The sequence below is a fragment of the Solea senegalensis genome, linkage group LG3, assembly GCF_019176455.1.
Source record: "Solea senegalensis isolate Sse05_10M linkage group LG3, IFAPA_SoseM_1, whole genome shotgun sequence".
In the NCBI taxonomy this organism is placed as follows: Eukaryota; Metazoa; Chordata; class Actinopteri; order Pleuronectiformes; family Soleidae; genus Solea; species Solea senegalensis.
Genome location: NC_058023.1, coordinates 17,794,678 through 17,815,911, shown reverse-complemented (window position 1 = coordinate 17,815,911; position 21,234 = coordinate 17,794,678). Strand labels below are relative to the sequence as shown.

The following is a 21,234-nucleotide window of genomic DNA, read 5'->3' as shown; positions in this document are numbered from 1 at the left end:
GTTGAGGAAAAGGGTGACACCAGAGTGTGTAGGAGGCAGCACAGATATGTCATCAACCAACCCTGCCTCCCAAAAATAACCCTCCTACACAACTAATCTGCGTTGTTTTGTTTTGTAGGAATTTACGTTCTCCCAAATAACATTTGTGTTTGACATAATCCCCATTCTCACTGGTCAAAAATAATTTTAATAGATTTAAGCTCAGAGTTTGATGTTTCATAGTGTTGACATTCAGGCTTTTATATATAATACTGTCATGAAACATGTGGCCTGCAAGCTAAGCAGAAAGCACCCTCTAGTGACAAATCACAAACTGCAGTGTTTTTGAAAGGTGAGTATCTGAAGATCAGACTAAACAAGTTTTTGCTTTTGCATTTGCTTTTTTTGAGGGGAATGAGAGAGAAACTTGATGCCATGCTATGTGGTTTCTGTCCAATGACATGCAAAGCAACAGCCAGCAGCTAAGTAGCTTAGCATAAAGACGGAGGGAGGCATCTACCACAGTTCACCCTCTCATATAAAACTATCCAATATATGTGACACATCCTCTTAGGATTCTCTTGCTGTATGCAGCACATTGACCACAGCACAGCATTGAAAGGATTCTTATCATAAAATCATGTCGCCCTTTTTTGTCTTTTTATCTTTGACAATAGAACATAATGACCATTGAACCCACAACCTCCTCCTTTTTTCTTTTTCTTCTGCGCGTAAAACATTTGCCCTTTCAGTAGTTGCAAGCAAAACCATAGGAACCATGAGAAAAATAGGATTTTTTTGCCACTACAAAATCTGTTACTTAAAGTGATTTGTTCACTGAATCACTGCACCAGGTACTGTCCCTAATGGAAAAGCAAAAACAACAAGTAGAGTTGAGTCAAGCCAAGTAGTGCTAAAACCGTATAATGGGAAAGTTCCCATTGACAACTGACTATTGATCTTGTATCCTTCAGTATATTTGTCCCAAAGTTAGCCTTATTTAAACTTGTTTTGTGTTTATTTTAGATGTGTTTGAGACACCTTAGTTACAGTCTCTTAATTAATTGAATTTGTTTGTACACGTATAACCAGCATGACTATAAAGAAGATCTACCAACATTTGGAATCTTATATTTCTATTTCTCTCCCCCTTTTTCCTCTCCGCAGCACAGACATTCACCTTGGTGAGCAGCGACACATGAGTAACGCCGCCTGCAACGTCTACACTAACATCCCGTCGAGCCCAATTGTAGCCCAGTCTGCACAGAGCATGCTCCACGGCTTCTTACAACAGAACTACTTTGATACTACTGTTCCAAGCCCACAAGGAGACTGAGCGTGAGAGGACGGCAGCCCTGCTAAAAGACTGAACCACACGCTGATGGACCGCCATCACATGCAAGACAAGAGAAAGATCTGTCCATGCTGACATGCCATCCATATGTTGTCCCAAAACATTTATGCATAAATATAAGATTGTGAAATAACTTGTGTTAATCTGTCTGAGCAAGGCAAGAAATATTCTATATGCCCATATGAAAGAAAACATGACTCATGCTGACTCTCAGTACTCTCTGTGAATCAGCCCGTGAAATAAGCAGAACAAAAGCTCCACCATCCAACAATCATGAATGCACAAGTAAAAACGACAGTTGAGCTTCTGCAAGTTGTTCCTTGAAATTCAGGGAACATCCAAATTGCCATGAAACATTTTGTTCCAGAGATCTCTTCCTTAGTTTGTTACCTTTTTGTGTTCCTTCATAGTCAGCATGTCCGTGTGGGTAATATTTGGACAGACAAGCAGGTTTTGTCCATGGCCCCACTCATGTTACTGAAACCATATGGGACCTGCATAATTAGCCCACTTCAAGCCCATGTCCACTTATAACACAGGTAGCCTGGAAAGGGACATGGGATCGAAGTGGGAAAACACGGGTGGGGTCACCATGGAAACCATGAACAAACCAGCTTGGGACTCATATTCTCAGCCCCAATATAATCCTTATGGGGCCCACATGGGCATGCTGGCTGTGTTCTCGATGAAAAAACATATTTTTTCGGTTCCAAGCTTTCGGAGTCTGAATCGGTTTATTTTCCGTGTGATCATGTTGGTGTGTCCAAACTTAACTGTGCTGGAACTTTAATATTGTTCCAGCACCATCTTGTTTTTACTTTACTTAAACCAGAAGAAACGTTATTCAGAAGAGCATGGTGGGCCTGACTGTGTGTTCCACTTACATGGGCTTCATAAGTTCCCAGTTACTGGAAGTTTCAATTGACTCTATGCACGGTCACTTCCTGGTTTTCAATCTGCAGATGTTACCGAGGAATTATACAATTTAGTGGAGGCTGTACACTGAGGAAGCAGTGTTATGCAGTTGTCCCCTCATAAAAAATGCCTTTTTCATTTTAGGCCATGTTCAATCCCTCTGGACTAACTATCAAAACAACTACAAAAAGACAATATAAATGTTTTTAATCAATATTGGAAGTTTTATTCTCTAACATTAACTTACAAAGTTCAAATTAGCCCTTAGTGACAACTGACTGTAAATTAAGGAGCTGGCTTATAATTTAGCGGTAGTTGTAAGTGACGCTCTGAGCATATAGTCCTTTGAGACATCATATGAATTTGTAAATCCTCATGCCCTAAATTCACATTTCAAGATGGCTGCTCTGAGCGTCCACAGAGTGAAAGGTGTAGTTTACTACTGTGTGAGCACTGTTCCACTAGTGTCTGTGGACACGTTGCTGCAATGCTTTTATGTAAAATGTACTCCATAACATGTTTAGAAAATGGAGTAGATTTGCTTGCTAGTTAGCGAACCGAGCTATATTCCTAATATTAACCACAAAATAATCTGACTAGTGATGTTTAGTGGAAATTAGTGGAAGAACGCGTTTAACTTTTAACTATGACATCATTCTCAGTTCTGACTTACAACTTCTGTTGTACGTGTTTTGTATTGCTTGTCCACTTTCACCTGCAACCTATTGGACAGTAGCTCGTGAGTAACTTGCCGTCACACAAGGTCCACAACCAAATGATATATTATCTTTTTGACTCTGAATGGGACCACGATTTACAAAATGGACATCATGAAGAAGACCTGAAACTAGTGATTGAAACCATACACCCCTCAGGAAAACCGACATCAAGTGAAAATTAGGCTCATTTTGCATAGTTTTACAAACAGACCAGTGGAGTCACCACCTTATTGCCATTTATATGGGTCACATACACTTTCGTATTGGCTTTACTATAAGGCTGAATGGATTATTCAATTAATTGATTACTAATCAATTGCTAAATTAATCGTCAAATATTTAGATTTTTTATATATAGAATTGAAACTTCTTAAATATGAATTTTTTTTGGTTTCATTGCTCCATTTGACAAAGAAATCATTAAAACTGAAAAATGTTGGTTTGTGGAAATAACAACAAATGACATTTGAGAACATCGATCACTTATAGGTTTGGGAAACACTGGTTTTATGGACCAACACTGTTGCAGCTCTACTTTACTGTCAAGACTCAGACTATGTCCATTTTACACTTTAAGAACGTCTATCTCTATCTCCAGGCATGTCCATGTCGTAGGAGGTCACTGTAATATTTACTTCAAAAGGTTGCTTTGTTATACAAGCCAGTGACAGTTGCAGTTAGAGTTCATCAGAACTTTCTGTTTTACTGATGGGTAGTTATATGTAAAGTATCCACTTATTCTAAATGCAGACTGCAATATAAACACAACAATTAGCACGTTTTACAATTGATCCAGTCAAGCTGAATAACAAAGTAAATGGTGACCAGGTGCCACCCATATTGACATGATCTCTCTTTTGTGCTGCGTACACACCAAACACAAACACGGGATCACTGCATTTTTGAGCAACATCAAGCCGCGGGCGTCACTGACTGCTTCGCTGACCATTTGCCATGCTCCCTCATTTTTGTTGTCCCGCTACATATCACTTTGTGTCGTAGAGCTCCGGGTGCCCACACACAGAAATGATCATTTTCCAAAGTTGGAGCAATTATATGGCTTTCTTTACAATGTGGGCAGTTGTTACGAGGGAATGCACAATATCACTTTTTCATGTACAATACCAATATCACAAACTTATTCTATACCGATAAAGATACCAATCCGACATTTTAAACTATGAAGCCATTTCAAGCTAATAATTGTCCAACTGTAACAAATATTCTTCTCCTAGAAAGTGATTAGCAGCCTGCAACATTAGTGAAATGCTGTTGTTGATTTTTATGCTACAGTCTGTGCACAGTATATATCGGATTTTTGGATTACGTCAGATTTCGTGTTTTTATCTTTCCAAAATCCAATCCAGTGATTCCGATACCGGTTTATCCCTAGTAGCTAGCTACCAATGCTGGACCGTGCATGCATTTCAGCTTGGTAGAACAGCCACTAGAAGGCCCCTCCCATTTTCATAACTGCCATGTGATTGGTTAAAGCCTCCTGTCACAGGTTAGATTTAGCCTAAAGGCTGGAAACAGAGTCTAGAGAAGGTGCAGAAGTCCAGCTCTCCCTCAGATCACTTGATTTACATTGTGCTGAATTTGGTTATTATGGAATTATGGATTATTAACAACAATATGCCAAATATATGTTGCCTACTCCAGCTTTAATTAGTCTTTAAGTGTTTGACTAGAGCTAAAAATATGAAGAAAAAAAACGGTTTCACAATCTTCACTGTATGTATGACTTGTTTTGGGATTTGACGTGTTTTGTTACTCACAACTTTTGAAACGTTTGTCAGTGTTAAAGTCATCCTGACTTCCCACTGATGGTGAGCGGAGACTAGAGCTGTAAATGTTGTAGGAGCAAAAAAGATGGGCTCAGCACCAAAATGTGACACACATGCAGTGATTTACTCTCACACCTAAGTGATTTATCTTCCATTAATTATTGACTTTAAATTGTTTGCTTTCCACTCTATTTTCACACCCTTTACACCTGCCTTGTAAAAGATTATACACACATATATAAGTATATAAAGAGTATATGAACAAACTTAAAGCAGGTTTTTACGTTAACAAGGTGCCCCTTCATGCTGCTGTTTTCCTTTTGGACAGAAATATGTCTCTTGCAAGAGTTGTGATTGTTTCTCCTTGTTGCTGATGGATTTCCAGTTCGGCTCTCTTTGTGTCTCTCACTTTGGTTTACATTATTCAGATGTTATAGAGCAAAGAGGCTGAGGGACATTACACAGGTGAGACTTCTTTTGTTTGTGGGTTTGAATCTCTTTGAGGTGGTGAAGGATTGGGGGAATAGCACATGTACGAAGCAATAAGTGGGACTCGGGAGCTCCAGGACATAAAAAGAGTTGTAAAAAGTGTAAAGAAATAAATAAAACCAGATAGAATAATTTATGTAAACACTGAAAAGAAGAATAGTGAATATCAAAATTATAAGAGGTTATTATTATTATTATTAGGGTCAATATGCAAAAAGTTCATACCCATCTGTTTTATAACATGTGAAATAAATGTTGATGTTCTTAAAGATGTGTTTGTAGCTTTTATTTTCTCATATAATGATTTTGTCTTTATTTGACCGAATGTCAACAATGTTTTTCCGTCCTTTTACTTTATCAGCCCTGCCCAGCAAAAACGAAGCCTGCCTGTGAAAAACCTGTCATAAATGAGCACAAAAAGAGAAGTGAAAGTGATAGTTGAGAGTGGGTTATTGTGTGGGTTGTTTATTGACTTACTGAGTGCGTTTATGTGCTTGTTGAAAGTCTGATTTTAGTCGAACTAAGACAATAATTCATTTTTCTTAATGTCATGTAAACACGTTAGTCCAACTCAAATCTAGCTAGCCTTGGTCGACAAACCTGGAATTTCCCAGTCCTATTACTCCTGCATATGCTTTGCATTCTGCGTATGCACCAAAATTTCCTCTCTGGTCTTTGACACAGAACAGCCATGCTTAATCTAATTTAAGTTACAACTCATCTATAATGACCCAGAAATCAAATCATATCATTCAAATTAATTATCGCCCATCCATCACCGTGGACGACCCCCCCACCACCACTGTTTTCTTTAACCATGAAACCACTTATTGTAATAATAATTACAATAATAATTGTTACATTATTAACAGTGCTGCTAGTTTTAGAGAGTGGGATGAACTAAACATTCCGATCTGAGCGCTCCAACTTTCCGTTCTTTATTATCCAGTCACCATTTGTCAATGCAAACAGCTAAATTACTGATATTATTTTATTTATTTGTCTCTCTCCACAGTATATATCTGCAGAGAGAGGAGAGGGCTGAGGCTTGCATGTTGTCCTTGCTGCTGCATGCTGCAGCTGACAGCCGGCCTATCTCACTGTCCATCTCGCCGCTCGCTGTTTCTTTTTCTGTGATGTAAAGGTCAACAGGAAACTGATTCAATACGCACTGGCTTATAGAGAGATACAGCACCACCTACGGAGGCAGAGTCAGACATACATGGCCAATATATCGATTTCCTCCTCTGTGTCTATACTTGGCATGTTGTCCAATTGCCTGTTTAAGTTGAACGTAGGCCTTAGCTTCATTAAACTGTGCATGTAAACATACTGACTGACTCGTATTCAGCACTGATTGTTCCCCGAGAATAACAACCAGCCTGAGGCTGGCAGAAATGCTACTGATGATAATAAAAAACACACACATTTATCACATTCACTGAAGTGACACAAACAAGTCAGTAGTAGACCATAAACCCAAATGACACCATTTTATTGATTAATTTGTTATTTAGAGCAAAGAATCCAGATCATTTTCACATTTCAGTAGCAAAAAAAACAACTACACTCAAATGGAATAATTAACAAAATAGTTGGCAAATAATTTAGTAATCAATTATGAATCTTTTTTTTCTTCTATAAAGAAAGTTACACACATAAAGAGACATAAAACATAAAAAGACACATGACATGACATACATACATCATGATCATTCAACATAATCTTCATCATGGGTGTTAGAGGGAAGGGATGAATATAAAAATAAACAAATAAAATAATATTCATGATTATATATATATATATATAATAATTGTTTATGACTATATTTTATTATATTATTTACACATGCATCCATAAATATGAGTGGTAACAACAAGCATAATAATAATTCTAATAATAATAGTCAACATTTTACCACCATTTGCCTCACACAGTGCAGCACATCTCCTTGGCATAGAGTCGATTAGAGTTATCACTCTGTGGGGTGAAGTAACAATGATCATAATAAGAAGAAATAAATAAATGGAGAGAAACAAGGGATCTGCCTCAGATCCCCAAACAGCCACTGTGTAGGCCACCCCCACCAATGTCTGGACAAGGGGGGCAGCAGGCCACACCATTTGGCATCTGCCCGTGACCCACAATCCCTTGCTCTTATCATGATTTATATTGTGATTTGGGTCAAGACAGTGTGTGCTGTCTTTAAAGAGACAGTTTTGGGGAAATATGGTGTAGACTATTCTTGCAATTGATGGAAAATGATAGGTGGATGGTGAACTGGCCATTTATTTATTTATATTGTGAGAACATTTCTTCGTTTGTTTCAACTTTGCCCCAAAAAAAAGGACATTTAACAAATTCTATGAAGACCATGTGATGTGGTTGAAAAATAAATCTATTAGAAAATTAAACATGATTATACTAAAGACTAAATCGTACTGAGATGTGAACGTGCTTTTTCAGCACTTTTTTTATACCAGGATCATTTTTCTGTTTGTCGGAACACGTGGAGCTGAGAGGCCACAATGCCCAAGATCGTCTAAGCGTGCGAAGATGACTCACTCAGCAATATGTTCAATCTACTACACCCACGGTGACATTTTTTTTAACAAATTGACAGAACAGTTCACTACTGTGTGTAAATGAGAGACATAATGCGGAACAGAACTGTGTTTTGTTTACATAGGAACTTGGAAGTCAGAACTGGGATTTATGTCACCTCTGAATTCACGACATTCCAGCTGAAAAGTCAGAAAAAACATGGACACAAATGTATCTTGAGCTAGTCAATGTTAGCCATTTTGAGCAATACCAGATGATAACAATTCTCTATGTGGAATTTTGCACACACAGACAGCGTGGCACCATATCTATGGTTAAATTTAAACAGTACTATGTGTTCAAGTGATTTACTGTGGAACAAATATGACAGTGGTGCTATTAACGTTAAAAGCTAGCAGTGTTTGTATGGTCCAGTGCCTTGGTTGGTGAGGTCAATATGAGTATCCATGACTTAGGAAATTCTAAGTTCCGACTTGGAAGGCACCATAAGAATGCCACTGTTTTATATTGATTTGATCAACCAAAAGTGATTTAAGCTGTAGTGCATGCATTTTTATCGTGTCTGTGGACACCCTGATGGGTGCAGTGTGGATTTCATGCTCTGTGAAATTACACATATACTGCATAGAATAGAATAGAATACTTTATTAATCCCCTTGACCCATCCTAGAATTAGGAGTAGTGGGCTGCCACACTGAGCAGCACTCGGGGAGCAATTGGGGTTGAGCCCTTTTGACCTGGTGGGGACATGAACCGGCGACTCTCCGGTTACAAGCCAAGTTCTCTTTCCACTTGGCCACGGGCTGTCCCAGATGGATGTGAGTAACCCAAATTATGTGTTGGTTGGGCCAGACAGCGCATGTGACGCAATAATTCATGTTTGGTTTGAACGCAGAATATAACTTCAGTTAGCAAAAAACTCAAAAGATGCTTAGTTTGTCCTTTGTAGGCTACTGCAAATACATAGTGGTCCAAAATGGCAGCCTCTGGATGGGTAATGAAAACCAATAATTCATACACTCACTCTATCTCTCTTTCTATCCCATTTATTCTCCACATGAGGGTCGCAGGGGCACTGGTGCTGATCCCAGTTGGCATAGAGCCCTAGACAGATCAGGTGAATATATGTTTATAAAAAAATACATATATATATATATATATATATATATATATATATATATATATATATATATATATATATATATATAAAAATAATAAAGAAAAGTATATTTATTTTGTTTTTAATTTCTTCCATATGTAAAATCCACCTAAATGTACACTCTTTAAAGCTAAACTGTTGCAACTGTAGTAATAGTATCAATGACTATTGTGGTCAGGATAATCGTGACTACGTGACGTTTCCCTGTCGCTCTATGCAGGCAAAGGGGAAACACCGAGTGAGACATCTTCCTCTCTAGAGCATCTTCGACCATGCGGGGCCCCGACGTAATGCAAACCCACACTGCCGTGTTGTAGCTTGAAGCGGAGAGTGTGAGTGGAGGAGAGGGGGCATCCCGGGGCAACTTTTCCACGGGAACATTACTCAAATAAATCGGCGTGTTGTTCCAAAATGGCTCAAATCACGAGCGAGGGGGCAGAACAAGATTCACAGTCGAAGCCGGAGCAAAACGGGACCGGTGAAACAGCAGAAACCGGCTCAGAGGAGCAGGCCGTGCCGGACCCCAAACAGGAACCGGGCGACAACAACGAGCTGAGAACAGGAATGGACGCGAGTGGTGGTCGCGGTGCACCGGAAGAACACGATGGAGAACCGTCCCGAGTCGCCGAGTCTGACAAAGAAGCCGACTCTCCAACTGAAAAACAACATAGCGACGAGGGGGATCCCGGTGACAAACTCTCTGAACCGGGGAAAAGTCCCGTTCAGGGGAGTTTGGCGAGTAGTATCGATTCTGCACAAGAGGGCTCCCGGGTGTTGAGGCAAGAACAAAGAGAAGGGGAGAGCGTGTCCTCCTCACCGCCTGCCGAGCGCACAAAGACCGCGGAGAGAGCCGCCCACGGCACCAAGAGACGGGCCAGCGTGGAGCTGACCTCCTCGGATGGAGAGCCGCTGAGCCGCATGGATTCTGAGGACAGGTCTGTTGAACCAACGAGAGGCCTACACTGATTTCTACAGCAGCCGAGGGCTGTTGATATGTCACAGCAACTTCACCGTGTGCTTTATGTTAGCTACACACTGTGACTTTACTGCTCTAAATATTTCTCTTCCGCCAGATTCTATAGTTCCTTTAATATATTCACTCACAGTATGACGAGTTCACAGTAGTCTTTCTGTGTGTGGCGAGTTTCTCCATCTGTGATGAGTCTAACAGCAGCACGACTGAGGAGGCTTGTTCTGTTAACCCTAAAACACACCTTTTCCCTTTAACACACGTGGTGTAGGGATACAATGCCACTGCAATGACTTTAAAGGTGGCAGAGACTTAAATTTCGAACGCTGCCAAACTTTGTGACCCTTAATACAAAAAGATACTTTCTTTAGTTTGAAATTGCTAGAGGGATGATGAAGTAAAACCATTAAAGGTGTGGTAGACATCATTTTTGGTGTAACAGTTTTTAGGTCCATTTAGCAGAAATATGTAAAATAATCATACTGATGTTTTTTTAGAGTTTAATGGGTCCCCTCAGTGGAGGCCACCATGTTGGCCCACCACCTTTTTAGGCGTATAATAACATAAAGGCATGTTCTATTTGTCGTCAGAAACACACTGCAGCTTTCATTACTTTTACCATTAATAGCACTTCTGTCGCATTTGTTTCATGTTAAGTCATTCGGGAACAAAATAGTTTTTTATTCTATTGTTCAAATGTAGACCTGTTTATGTGTGTTAAATAGTACTTTGTCATTGACTGGTATTGCTAACAAAGGCTAGCCAAAGATATGTTTGTGTCTATTTTTTTTCCAACTTCTCAACTTGAACCAGTGAACTATATGCTTATGTAAGGAAAGGTTGAGGTGAGAGTATTTCTACACACTAAAATGCACAATTCAACAAGGCAGTAACTAGTACTTGGTATAGTTTTATTGCATTATTTTGTTATTGTAATATAGCTCTGGGCACCTTATAAAACCCACCTATTGTGAGATTTACTCTGATTGATTGAGGTGTAGTCCACAAGTAGGTGGATATATTTGAAAACAAATTTATGGTTTCTAAAATAATCCTGTCCACACTAGGGTATCGATATCAGTCCGGTACTGGTCAAAATCACTGGATAGAATATCGGACAGATAAAATGTAAAATCCAATGCAATACAAAAATCTTACATAAATGTAAATAAAAATCAGCTACAGCATTTTAGTGTATTGGACTGCCTCTAAAATCTCCGATACAAGCAGTCCATTCCGCTCCAGCACTTCTATCCAGCAGTCCCCGTTTTGATGACGTGGGCTCTGTGTGTTGGATGCATGTAGACCCCACATGATCACAACAACAGTGTGTGTGCTACTGCTATTTTAGAGGTTAAACATTTTTCTTTAACCTTTGAAATCAGAGGCTATGGCGCCGCACAGCGAGTGCGAGTTAGGCATTAGCACCACATCCTGAAGTGAACTACTAAAACATCATTATTTCATAAACCAGTGCCACCTGTCAACTTTCAAAGTTTGTTAATTATACCCCATAAACCAGCCATGCCAAGAGCTTTCTGTGTTTTAAATGTGTCCTGAAGCTCCACACATGAAGCATGAAGTATGTCTGCAGGGCCTGTCCACGGGCTCCGGGTTTACCTGCCAGACGAGTCGCTCACCCTGTGTGGGTTGGGCTAATCCAAAATAGTGAAAACAAGGGGGGTGTTCTCTGAAAATATGTAATTAAAGTATGTATGATTTGAGCTGATATCGTATCGGATCAATATCGGTATCGGCCAATACTCAAGGCTGCAATATCTGTATCATATCGGAAGTGAAAAAGTTGTATCGGGACATCCCTAGTTGTTAACAGCTTCATAGTTTAAAGGTTCTACAATGACTGTATTGGACTGATATCAATATGAGCAGATACTTGAGTTTGCGATATTGTTATTGTATCGGACACGAAAAAAGTGGTATTGTGCCATCCATAGTCCTCTTACATACACATTCTGTCAAAACCATGCCAAGTTAACAGGTGGCAATAAACTGTAAAGCCTTGTTGGCAATCAAGTGTTATTATTTTAATATCACTAATCACAGTCACACAAGAGTGTTGTTGATGACGTATATTCTCCAGCAGCAGCAGCAGGTGTGTGTGTGTGTGTGTGTGTGTGTGTGTGTGAAGCAATTGTGATGTGTGTGTCCCACCCACATTACACATGATGTGCATGGGAGGGTGCGTTTGCGTCATTATTTGCCACCAAATTACTTGCACTTTCATCCTGTCCAGTGTCTGAAGACCTTTAGAATTGTACATGCTTTCACGTCAGATTCTCCAAAAGTCTCTAGTAATGCCAGAAAAAGTGGCTAGATTTGTCACTAGTCTTTTGAAAAAGAGTTGCTACAGGGATTAAATATAGTAAAAAGGTTGCTAAGTTAGCAACACCGTTTGCTGGATGACAAGCAGGACAGCAAGTCATACATGTTGCTACATTAAAAGTGTTATTTTCAGAATAAAAGCCCCCATTTTGTAATTGATTTGTTTTGATTCTAGTGCTAACAGCTTGACATTTTAATTTGATATCCATAGCCTTGTGCCAGCAGCGTGTGGGTGGGTATAAAATATGTATGATATAAAATGCGCTGCACGTAGATGCGCTGTATGAAAGTGAGTGAATGGCAAACCTGTAGTATAAAGCAGCTTTGATCGGTTATCAAGACGACAAAAGCACCGTTTACTGTGGCTCACATGCAGAAGTGATGATGTTGGTGATTAACTGTAGTTGACAATGTCAGTTGGCCACTTTTGCTAGACTTGCACATACATAAACACATTCACCATGACAACAATTTGGGAAATGAGTAGACTGACACTAATCACTAACACCTACACTGCTGATCATCAGGTGCACTGTGGGTACAGTGTAGGTTCACTCAAAGCTCCACGACTCATAGAACCACAAACAGTTTCCAGATCTATATATTAATTAACTACTGCATTGTTCTCATCAGCAGCTATTTCTGTGAATCTTGCTCATATACATTCATCTAGTGAATGATTAGGTGGGACCTTTCTAATCAGGCTCTAATCTCTAGTTGTTGGATATACCAGGGTTGCATGGTGAAAACTTTGCAGCCTACTCGATGTCTGCTGAGTGGAGAGGAATGGCAGCTTTCTTGTTGACTAAGAAATTAAAGATTTGTGTGTTGATAGTTTTCTCCTTCAAAGCTAGGTTAGCACTCATTTTGGTTTGTGGCCAAAACGAGACATTTGTGAACATCATCATTTCCAGGTTTGACAAACGCCGATCAACATTTTTTAAGGTTTTCTGATATTATATGGACCAAACAATTAATCGATAACTTAAGAAAATAATCGACAGATTAATCGATTATGAAAATAATCGGTAGTTGCTGCTCTACTGAAGAGACAGCCAAAGTAGGAGAAATGCCTATGTTGCGGAAATGATCAATCATCATATTTCCTGTCAGTGTAACTATAAAATAATTATGATGGATTTTGTTAAGGTAAAATTGTTACCCTGTATTACTTTAAAGGTGAGAAAGTAAGTTCAAATAGCAAAGAACCCAACATTTCAAGGCCTTTGGAACAATCGATGACCTTCCTTGACAAAAGTGTCTGGAGATCATGTAACTTGCAACACTGTTCGACAGATTTACATGAATTCAAAGCTGTTTGAGTCATCTGATTTTCTAAGACAACTATGTTGAAGTTGATAAATAGCAATGAATGTGTTAAAGATAATAATGTTAACACATTAACAGCTAACATGATTTAGTAACTAACTTTGAGTTGCCTATGCTTGAGTAAAGTGCTGTAGGATACACATTGATGAAGAGGGGGGATGGAAGCATCTGTGTTAGCGATATATCTGTCGCATTTCTGCCTCTTAGATGTCTTATTCAAACAACGACAGTCAGCCAAGTTTGAAGCCTGTGAAGGGAATTTTTTTTTTATGTTTTTATGTTTTTTCACTCATTTTTTTGGTCCAGTAATTTCAAGACTTCTAGCCACTGAGTAGTCAAACATTAGGCCTACAGTTTAAAAACTAACTGGATAGCATATCACTGATGGTGATATTCTGAATGTTGAACTGTTCAATTAATATTTATTTATACAATTATATTTGGCTTTAGTAATTTATAAAAATCATGTAAGTCATTTTCAGTGGAAAGGTAGTGAGGGGACCTGGGAGAGAGCCCTAACCCTTGTGATTATCCTACCGTGACATTTATAATCACGGTTAATCGTAAAACTGGTTAATCATGACATTCCTACTCCTTAATCTATTTTCTTTTTCTTATACAAGATCCTGAATAAATTCATTTGTTACAGCAGCAAAAGGGTCAGAGGTAGGCAAGTGATAATTACAAAAAAGTAACACAAAAGGATATAAAGTTAGACATATTATAGTATAAAATTACAAGTAAGTTTAAAAATACAAATGGAAATACAAAAGGCACTACCATTTAAATATTGAAGTATGTGGGAAAGTGTTGAAATACTAAATGTATATTTTAAAATAATTACATATATTGAGTATGCAATTTACAATTTATTTTGTCTCCCTCTCACCTCTCAGGTGTTACCACGGTTCTCTACTTCGCATTATCCACCATTACACTTTTTAAGCCCTCTGCACAGTGAAGTAAATCCATGATGCTGCAGCTGTGCCAATACCACAATACGTGTCAAATAATTGACTATAGTATGTGTGGCCCAAATAGGAGAGAAGCTTGAAAATAGTTGAAACAATCTGCTGCCTCTTAACTGAGTAACTGTACTGTTGTAGCAGCTGTAAGACAACACTGTCAACTGTAGTTCCCATGCAAACAGCAGCTGGACACCAAATGTGTGTGTGTGATTTGTTTTTTCTTGTATTTGTTACCCGGGTTAGGGTTAGGCATTAACTGGTTTTGGTCAAAGTTAGGGATATGGCCAGGCTAAAGGAACAGAGGTCAATGCAGAGTCTTTAAAAGGATTGCCGTGCCAACCTGTGTGTGTCTCAGAGGTGTTAATCCTCTGGTAGGATGTGTAATCTCGGCTCCCACAGTGAACCAGTATGGACACTGATCACAGCAGATGTCGCCTGGCCACACACACACACACCTGCTGCTGTTGCTCTGTAAGGGCTGTAAAATGGGCTCATATCACATTTGCATCATGAAATGGTTGCGAAATTTGAGATAAAACTTAAGCCGTACGCGGCGTTGCATTCACATTGCGAGTTTACTGTGTTCCACTTCAGAAGTTGGAAAAAAAGATGATTATGGATTAGCAATGCTAATCTATAACAATGCAAAATACATGGCATTTTGTGCACACTAATAGCGTAGCAACATGTCCACTGGTAAACGATTAAACAGCACTATTTGTATGACCGATGTACTGTCAAACAAATTCAACAGAAGTACCATTAACGGTAACAGTACCAGTATATGTATGGTGTAATGAAATCCTGTAATAAAACCTAGGAGTCTACAATATCTTAAGAATATGTGGAATCTCAAATTTCCACCAAAGTCCAGAAAACAGCATTTTTTGCTGATGGGGAGATATGGGTTAATAAGTTTGCGTTGCTTAGGTAAATCAAAAAGAAGACCATAAAACACTGAAGTCACCAAATAACTTCTGAAGTTACTGATGGAGGCAGCAGTGGGCCAGTAGGTTCTCAGTCCCCGTATGCTAAAATTGCTTATTTATTGAGCATCATGAACTTCCATGTGTGGCTGTGTAGAGGAGAACGTATTCTGAAGACGGTGTACACTTAAGATGTAAGATTTTATTTGGTGTTCCTTTTAAGTGGCTAACATCATTTTCCTTGTGTCCTGCCGGCAGCCAAGACTTCCGGAAATTCTTCCTGGAAGTTTTTAAGCTGTTTTCACACAAAGAATAAAGACACACACAATTGGGTTGAGAATGTAGAAAGAAAACACTTTGAATGTGAATCATCCAAAGATTTTTCTGCATGAATTAAATGTTCATATTATTTTCCAGTGTATTATTAATGTAACTTTTGTCACAGTCATTTGTGGTGTTGCCCATCTAATATCTTTTTTGTTGTCTGTTCTTCTGCTCTAGTATCAGCAGCACCCTGATGGACATGGAGAGCACGGCGTCCAGTGGTCGCTCCACTCCGGCCATGCTAAATGGCCATGGTGGGGGTGTGGTGTCAGGGAGCGGCGCGGTGCCCACTGGAGGAAAGTCTCTGAGCTACACTTGCTGCTGGGATCACTGTCAGATGCTGTTCCCCAGCAGCCCGGACCTGGCTGAGCACATCAGAGCCACGCATGTGGACGGACAGAGAGGAGGGGTCAGTGTCCGTCTCTCTGTTAGCTCATTGTACTCTCACATTTGCCTTCATGTCATTTGTTTTATTTGGAAGATTAATATATGTGATGGAATAAAACTCACCTTTATGTGTGTTTTTCTATGCCTGTGTCACCACTGAAGGATACACAGGAGCAACTTGAGTCGGCAGCTGTTGATTTGTGATGTTTTTGCTGCTTCTACCCAGTAATATTTGCACTAAGAGTAATGTTGAGGTTTCCTCATCAGTCCACAGTGCAGTGTAAACAAATGTAGATTAGTGTTTGATAACTGGTTACTGAAGTTAAGTTATTCTCTATTTTATCACATAGAGGGGGAAAAAAAGAAAATTGGCTAAATAAATGGGCCAAAAAACTCCAGTCATTGGTTGTCAGCTCCCCTGATTTATAAAAATTGGCCATAGATATATTAGGTTACGTCCTCCTGGGAAAGTACCTAGAACACACACGTACAGTATCATTTGCTGGTCCCCACATGCAGTGTAGAGAAACTAAGACTATATCCACACTGTTACATTTTCATTTTAAAGCTCATTAAATCTGCTAGAGTGCTGTCAACGCTAACTAGAGTTTTTGTGCACCTTAAATGTGAAGTTGGAACATGCTGCCTGCTTTGTTTTCATTTAAAATCCTCAAGATTGTGGTTCATTGGAACAGACCGATGGAACACACACTATCAGCTTTTATTGACTAGAAAATCTGCTTCCTGCTTATGGAAGAGAAGTGGACCAAAGGCCTGGACAATAAACCTTTAGGTTTCTTTTGATGTTAAATAATCTGAAAGCTATTTCTTCTTCTTCAGTCCGTCTTTCTCTGATTTGACTGTTTGTGTTTGTGTGTCACAGGTGTTTGTGTGTCTGTGGAAGGGCTGCAAAGTGTACAACACACCATCAACCAGTCAGAGCTGGCTGCAGAGACACATGCTGACCCACAGTGGAGACAAACCGTTCAAGGTGACCACACACACACACACACACACACACCTCATGTATACCACACTGTGCATCAGCGTGGTTACACTGACTATAAATCATCTGTGTTCCTGCAGTGTGTCGTCGGAGGCTGCAACGCCACGTTTGCCTCCCAGGGGGGGCTGGCCCGTCACGTCCCCACTCACTTCAGCTCCGGTTCATCCAAACTGTCCAGTCAGGGCAGAGTGAAGGAGGAGTCTCCGTCCAAGGCTGGCCTCAACAAGAGGAGGAAACTGAAGAACAAACACAGACGCTCACTCCGTATGGACAACACACACACACACACACACTTGATTTTATATCTTAGTGACGACACTTACCCTAACTTTAACCATCGAAACTAAGTGCCTAACCTTAACCCAATTCTAACCCTAACCCTGAAGCAAGGTCTTAACCCTGAAAAAGCCCTTTAAAGTTGTGGGAGAAAATGTCCCCACAAAGATAGATTCTTCCATTTTTTGAACCTTTTACAGTACAGTTGTAGATGGTAATTCAAACTTTTAACCGTTTTAAGTTCAACAAAACACTTCAAAAGTAATTTAAAAAACTGTCCAGGAGAGGGTGCTGCGAGTGCAGTTGGGCCTTCATCCTTATACTCTTTGCTCATGAGAAGACAGCAGTGATGTTGTGTTGTTTTGATGTGACAACAGAGGAAATAAACAAAGTAAACTGTCCTCCTGAGCCAATAATCACGACACCAAAGCTGCTGAAAAGCAAGACATGTACGATATGTATGATATGATGTGTTTCTGGTTCTACATCAAGTAATGCTGTGTTCCGTTTATATCGGAAGTTGGAATTTGAAACTGGGAGTTCAATTTTATTTGTATAGTGCCGAAGACAAAACATGTTATCTCAAGGCACTGTAATAGACAACATCATAGAGAGTCTTGTCTAGATTTGTGTACAGGAAACAGAAAATTGCACATGTTAAATGATCGATCTCAGGAATCAATATCAGATCTTCCATAATCATTATGATTTTTCTTTTTTTTTCCAGCCCGACCCCATGACTTCTTTGACGCTCAGACCATGGATGCCATCCGTCATCGAGCCATCTGCCTCAACCTGGCAACACACATCGAGAGCCTGGGCAACGGTCACAGTGTCGTCTTCCACAGCACGGTGAGCTCACACACCAACACACATAACATGACACAATTATAGGTGATACTTCAAGTCCCAGTCGACTGGTCGATTTATGAGTCGATGCGTTCTGGCTCGACTTAAATTCTGATTGGTCGACTTGTTGCCATGTTAATTTCATACAGTCTATGGTTAATTTAATCAGGAGGAAAGTACCAAGTGTAATACTCAACAGTTCTTGTGCTGATATACTATTGCACAGATGCACATGATGCATGATCCCCCCCGATTAGTTGATTTTTAGTCAAAATTTCAGAGCTTAAGTCGACCAAGAATTTCTTTGGTTGATTACAGCCATACTTACGGGTTGGGATGTATGAGATATTAATGTGTAGTTAGTGTGTGACATAAAGAGAGTGTTCTGTCTGTTTGGAAATAAAGACAGAAGCTTTGATTAAAACCGTTTTCTCTGCAAGCAGGCAGCATGCTGTGTGTTGTTGACTGTATGAAACACACTAACACTGAATAAGTGTCTTTATAACCACACACATAAGTGGCCCACCACTTATTGCCAAGTCATAATAAGTTTTGTGTTTTTTAATGGGTAGATTCATTTTGTTTCATAAATACATTTTTTGTGTGAATGATATATCATTCAATGTCAACTCAAACACTTTTATTTTGAAAATCTGTAAAAGTTATTACATTATCGTGATGGAATATCCTGATATAATTTTGCCACCCTCGATTGAACAGTTGCTTTTTTCCCTCACATGACCACCCCCTACTGACCAGACAAATGCTCATTGGCCTCAAGGTCATTTGAGTTTGAGACCCCTGATATAAGTGTTGGTGTGTGTTTTCAGGTAATAGCCAGGAGGAAAGAGGACTCTGGGAAAGTGAAGGTCCTGCTGCACTGGACACCCGAAGACATGTGAGACCTGATCTTCTCGTCTTTGCCCTGTTCTCTGTTTTTTCTCTGCCATTAGATTCGATTCATTGTTAAAGCTGCTGACATCTTCTGGTGAAGGCTACATCCACACTGCTGTATTTTACAATGAAAACAGTCTTCATGAACTGAGTATGATGTTTACTGTCCACAGACTGCCAGATGTGTGGGTGAATGAGAGCGACAGACTGCAGCAGAAGACCAAGGTGGTTCATCTGTCAAAGCTGCCCACAGACACGGCTGTGCTGCTTGACCCCAACATCTACAGGTGTGTATGTGTGTCCAGTGTGATGTGCTGACACCCCTGCACTGAAGAATTACATGAATCTGGCCAATTTTAACCACTTAACAAAAGACTCAACCAATAAAATCCACACATGCTTAGTCCATAGAGAAAATCATTGATTTTACGGCACAGCAATTGTTGATCCTAAAATGGCCATGTTCTCAGTGCATGTGGTATTTAGGAGATATATAACTTGTATAACGTTTGTAAACATTTACCACTGATGAATAATGAAGCATTTCTCCCACAGGATGTTCTTCTAGCAGCTTCAGTGAAGCTCTGTTGTCACTTCCTGCTAATCAGACCCTTCGGAAGGGAGGTTGTCTCCTCATCCACTCCTCTCCAACCCCCCCCCAGAGGATGTTGGGAGTTGTAGTTACTCGTTTCTCATGGCTACGTGAGACCTTCAGTGTTTCTTCTCAATAGGTGCTGAGTTTACTGAGGAACTTTAGAGCATCACGTTTGCTTTATTTAGGTGACACAACTAGACTGTAAACTAACTGATGGTGCTTTAACTGTAGACAGTTAGACATGTGTAGAGAGAAACTTTTCTGTAAATACTTGAGATTTGTAATATATTTTTATACTTTGAATTTTTTTTTTTTACTTCACTGTAGATGTCTTTGTTTTCCCTTCACTGAACATGTTTAAATAGATGATTTTAAAGCTGATAATATTGCCCATGTGCATATAGCGTTGCTATGATTTGATGTTATTAAACTTTTCCACCCTCTACCTGCTCTAGTTTCTCATTTTATGTCTAATAAATATTGACACCATCACAGTTTGAAGTATTAAATGAAGGGGATAAGCAGAAATATTGCAAAAGCTGTTCTGGAACTACAGCCATTTTATTCATTGTGTTCCTCCATTTTCAGAAGCCCAAAATAACTAGTAGCGGAACAAAACATTTGGGGGTAATCAGCTGCTTCTTAATATTATTTATTACTCAACACAGACATCAATCTACATAAATGACGATAACTTGTAAAACATCTAAAATATTGAGTTTGTCTTTTATACACTGTTAGTCAGTGTATTATCCAAACTCTGCTGGACACAAAACAGTTTCCCACCAATGAACATTTGTGCCCATTATACAACTGAGATTATAGAGGATATTATATAGGTTATAGTTTAAGAAAAGTACACCTTTCTCTTTATGTGCAATCTTAACAGCTTTTTTCCAAAACAATACATAACAAACTGATAGACACTTAGTAAGTGACAACATTGTAGTTTTAGTCTTTGTTATTAATAACGGACAAATCAAGTCCAGCAATTCAATAATGTTAACAATTGAGTTTTAAACAGAGCTGATACTCCCTTTCACTTGCGCAACTGCAGAGAAAACAACTGTTGACATTTAGGTTTGTTTTTTGTATTAGTAGTTATAGTATTTTTCTTTCACTGTTTCAAAAAATTCTGTACAACAACATATATAAAATAATATATATATATATGAACAAGGAAAGGAGAACAAAAAAGACTTATCCTAACAAAGTACTCCATTGTGAAGTCATTCTATAGTAATGCATGAAAGGTCTTTGGCACATTTTGATTTCATAAGTTTTAGGGACTTTACATAGAGTTGGATCACATTATGAAAGCATGTAAATATGGATGGTGTCTTTATAAATGTTGCCTTGTATTTTCTATTTAACCATTCCATTAGGCGTTTTCAGAACA

At 39.2% G+C, this 21,234-nt stretch overlaps 2 protein-coding genes across 3 annotated transcripts in view; both read left to right on the top strand.

Annotated features, from left to right (window-relative positions):
• LOC122765833 (pleckstrin homology domain-containing family A member 5-like) overlaps positions 1–5,512 on the top strand; it is a 138,727-nt gene extending 133,215 nt beyond the window's left edge. For both annotated transcript variants that reach the window (XM_044020271.1, XM_044020270.1), the window contains one exon: positions 1,147–5,512. In XM_044020271.1, coding sequence (XP_043876206.1) covers positions 1,147–1,181 — 35 coding nt within the window. In that variant the 3' untranslated portion in view covers positions 1,182–5,512. The remainder of the gene's footprint in view (positions 1–1,146) is intronic.
• A 3,731-nt stretch (positions 5,513–9,243) lies between these two features.
• aebp2 (AE binding protein 2) lies at positions 9,244–20,280 on the top strand. Its single transcript, XM_044020277.1, has 8 exons — positions 9,244–9,903; positions 16,006–16,237; positions 17,099–17,206; positions 17,302–17,485; positions 18,225–18,349; positions 19,177–19,244; positions 19,414–19,527; positions 19,796–20,280. Exons 1-8 carry the CDS (start codon positions 9,380–9,382, stop codon positions 19,806–19,808), a joined length of 1,368 nt encoding a protein of 455 aa, XP_043876212.1. The 5' UTR covers positions 9,244–9,379; the 3' UTR covers positions 19,809–20,280.
• The last annotated feature ends 954 nt before the right edge of the window (positions 20,281–21,234 follow it).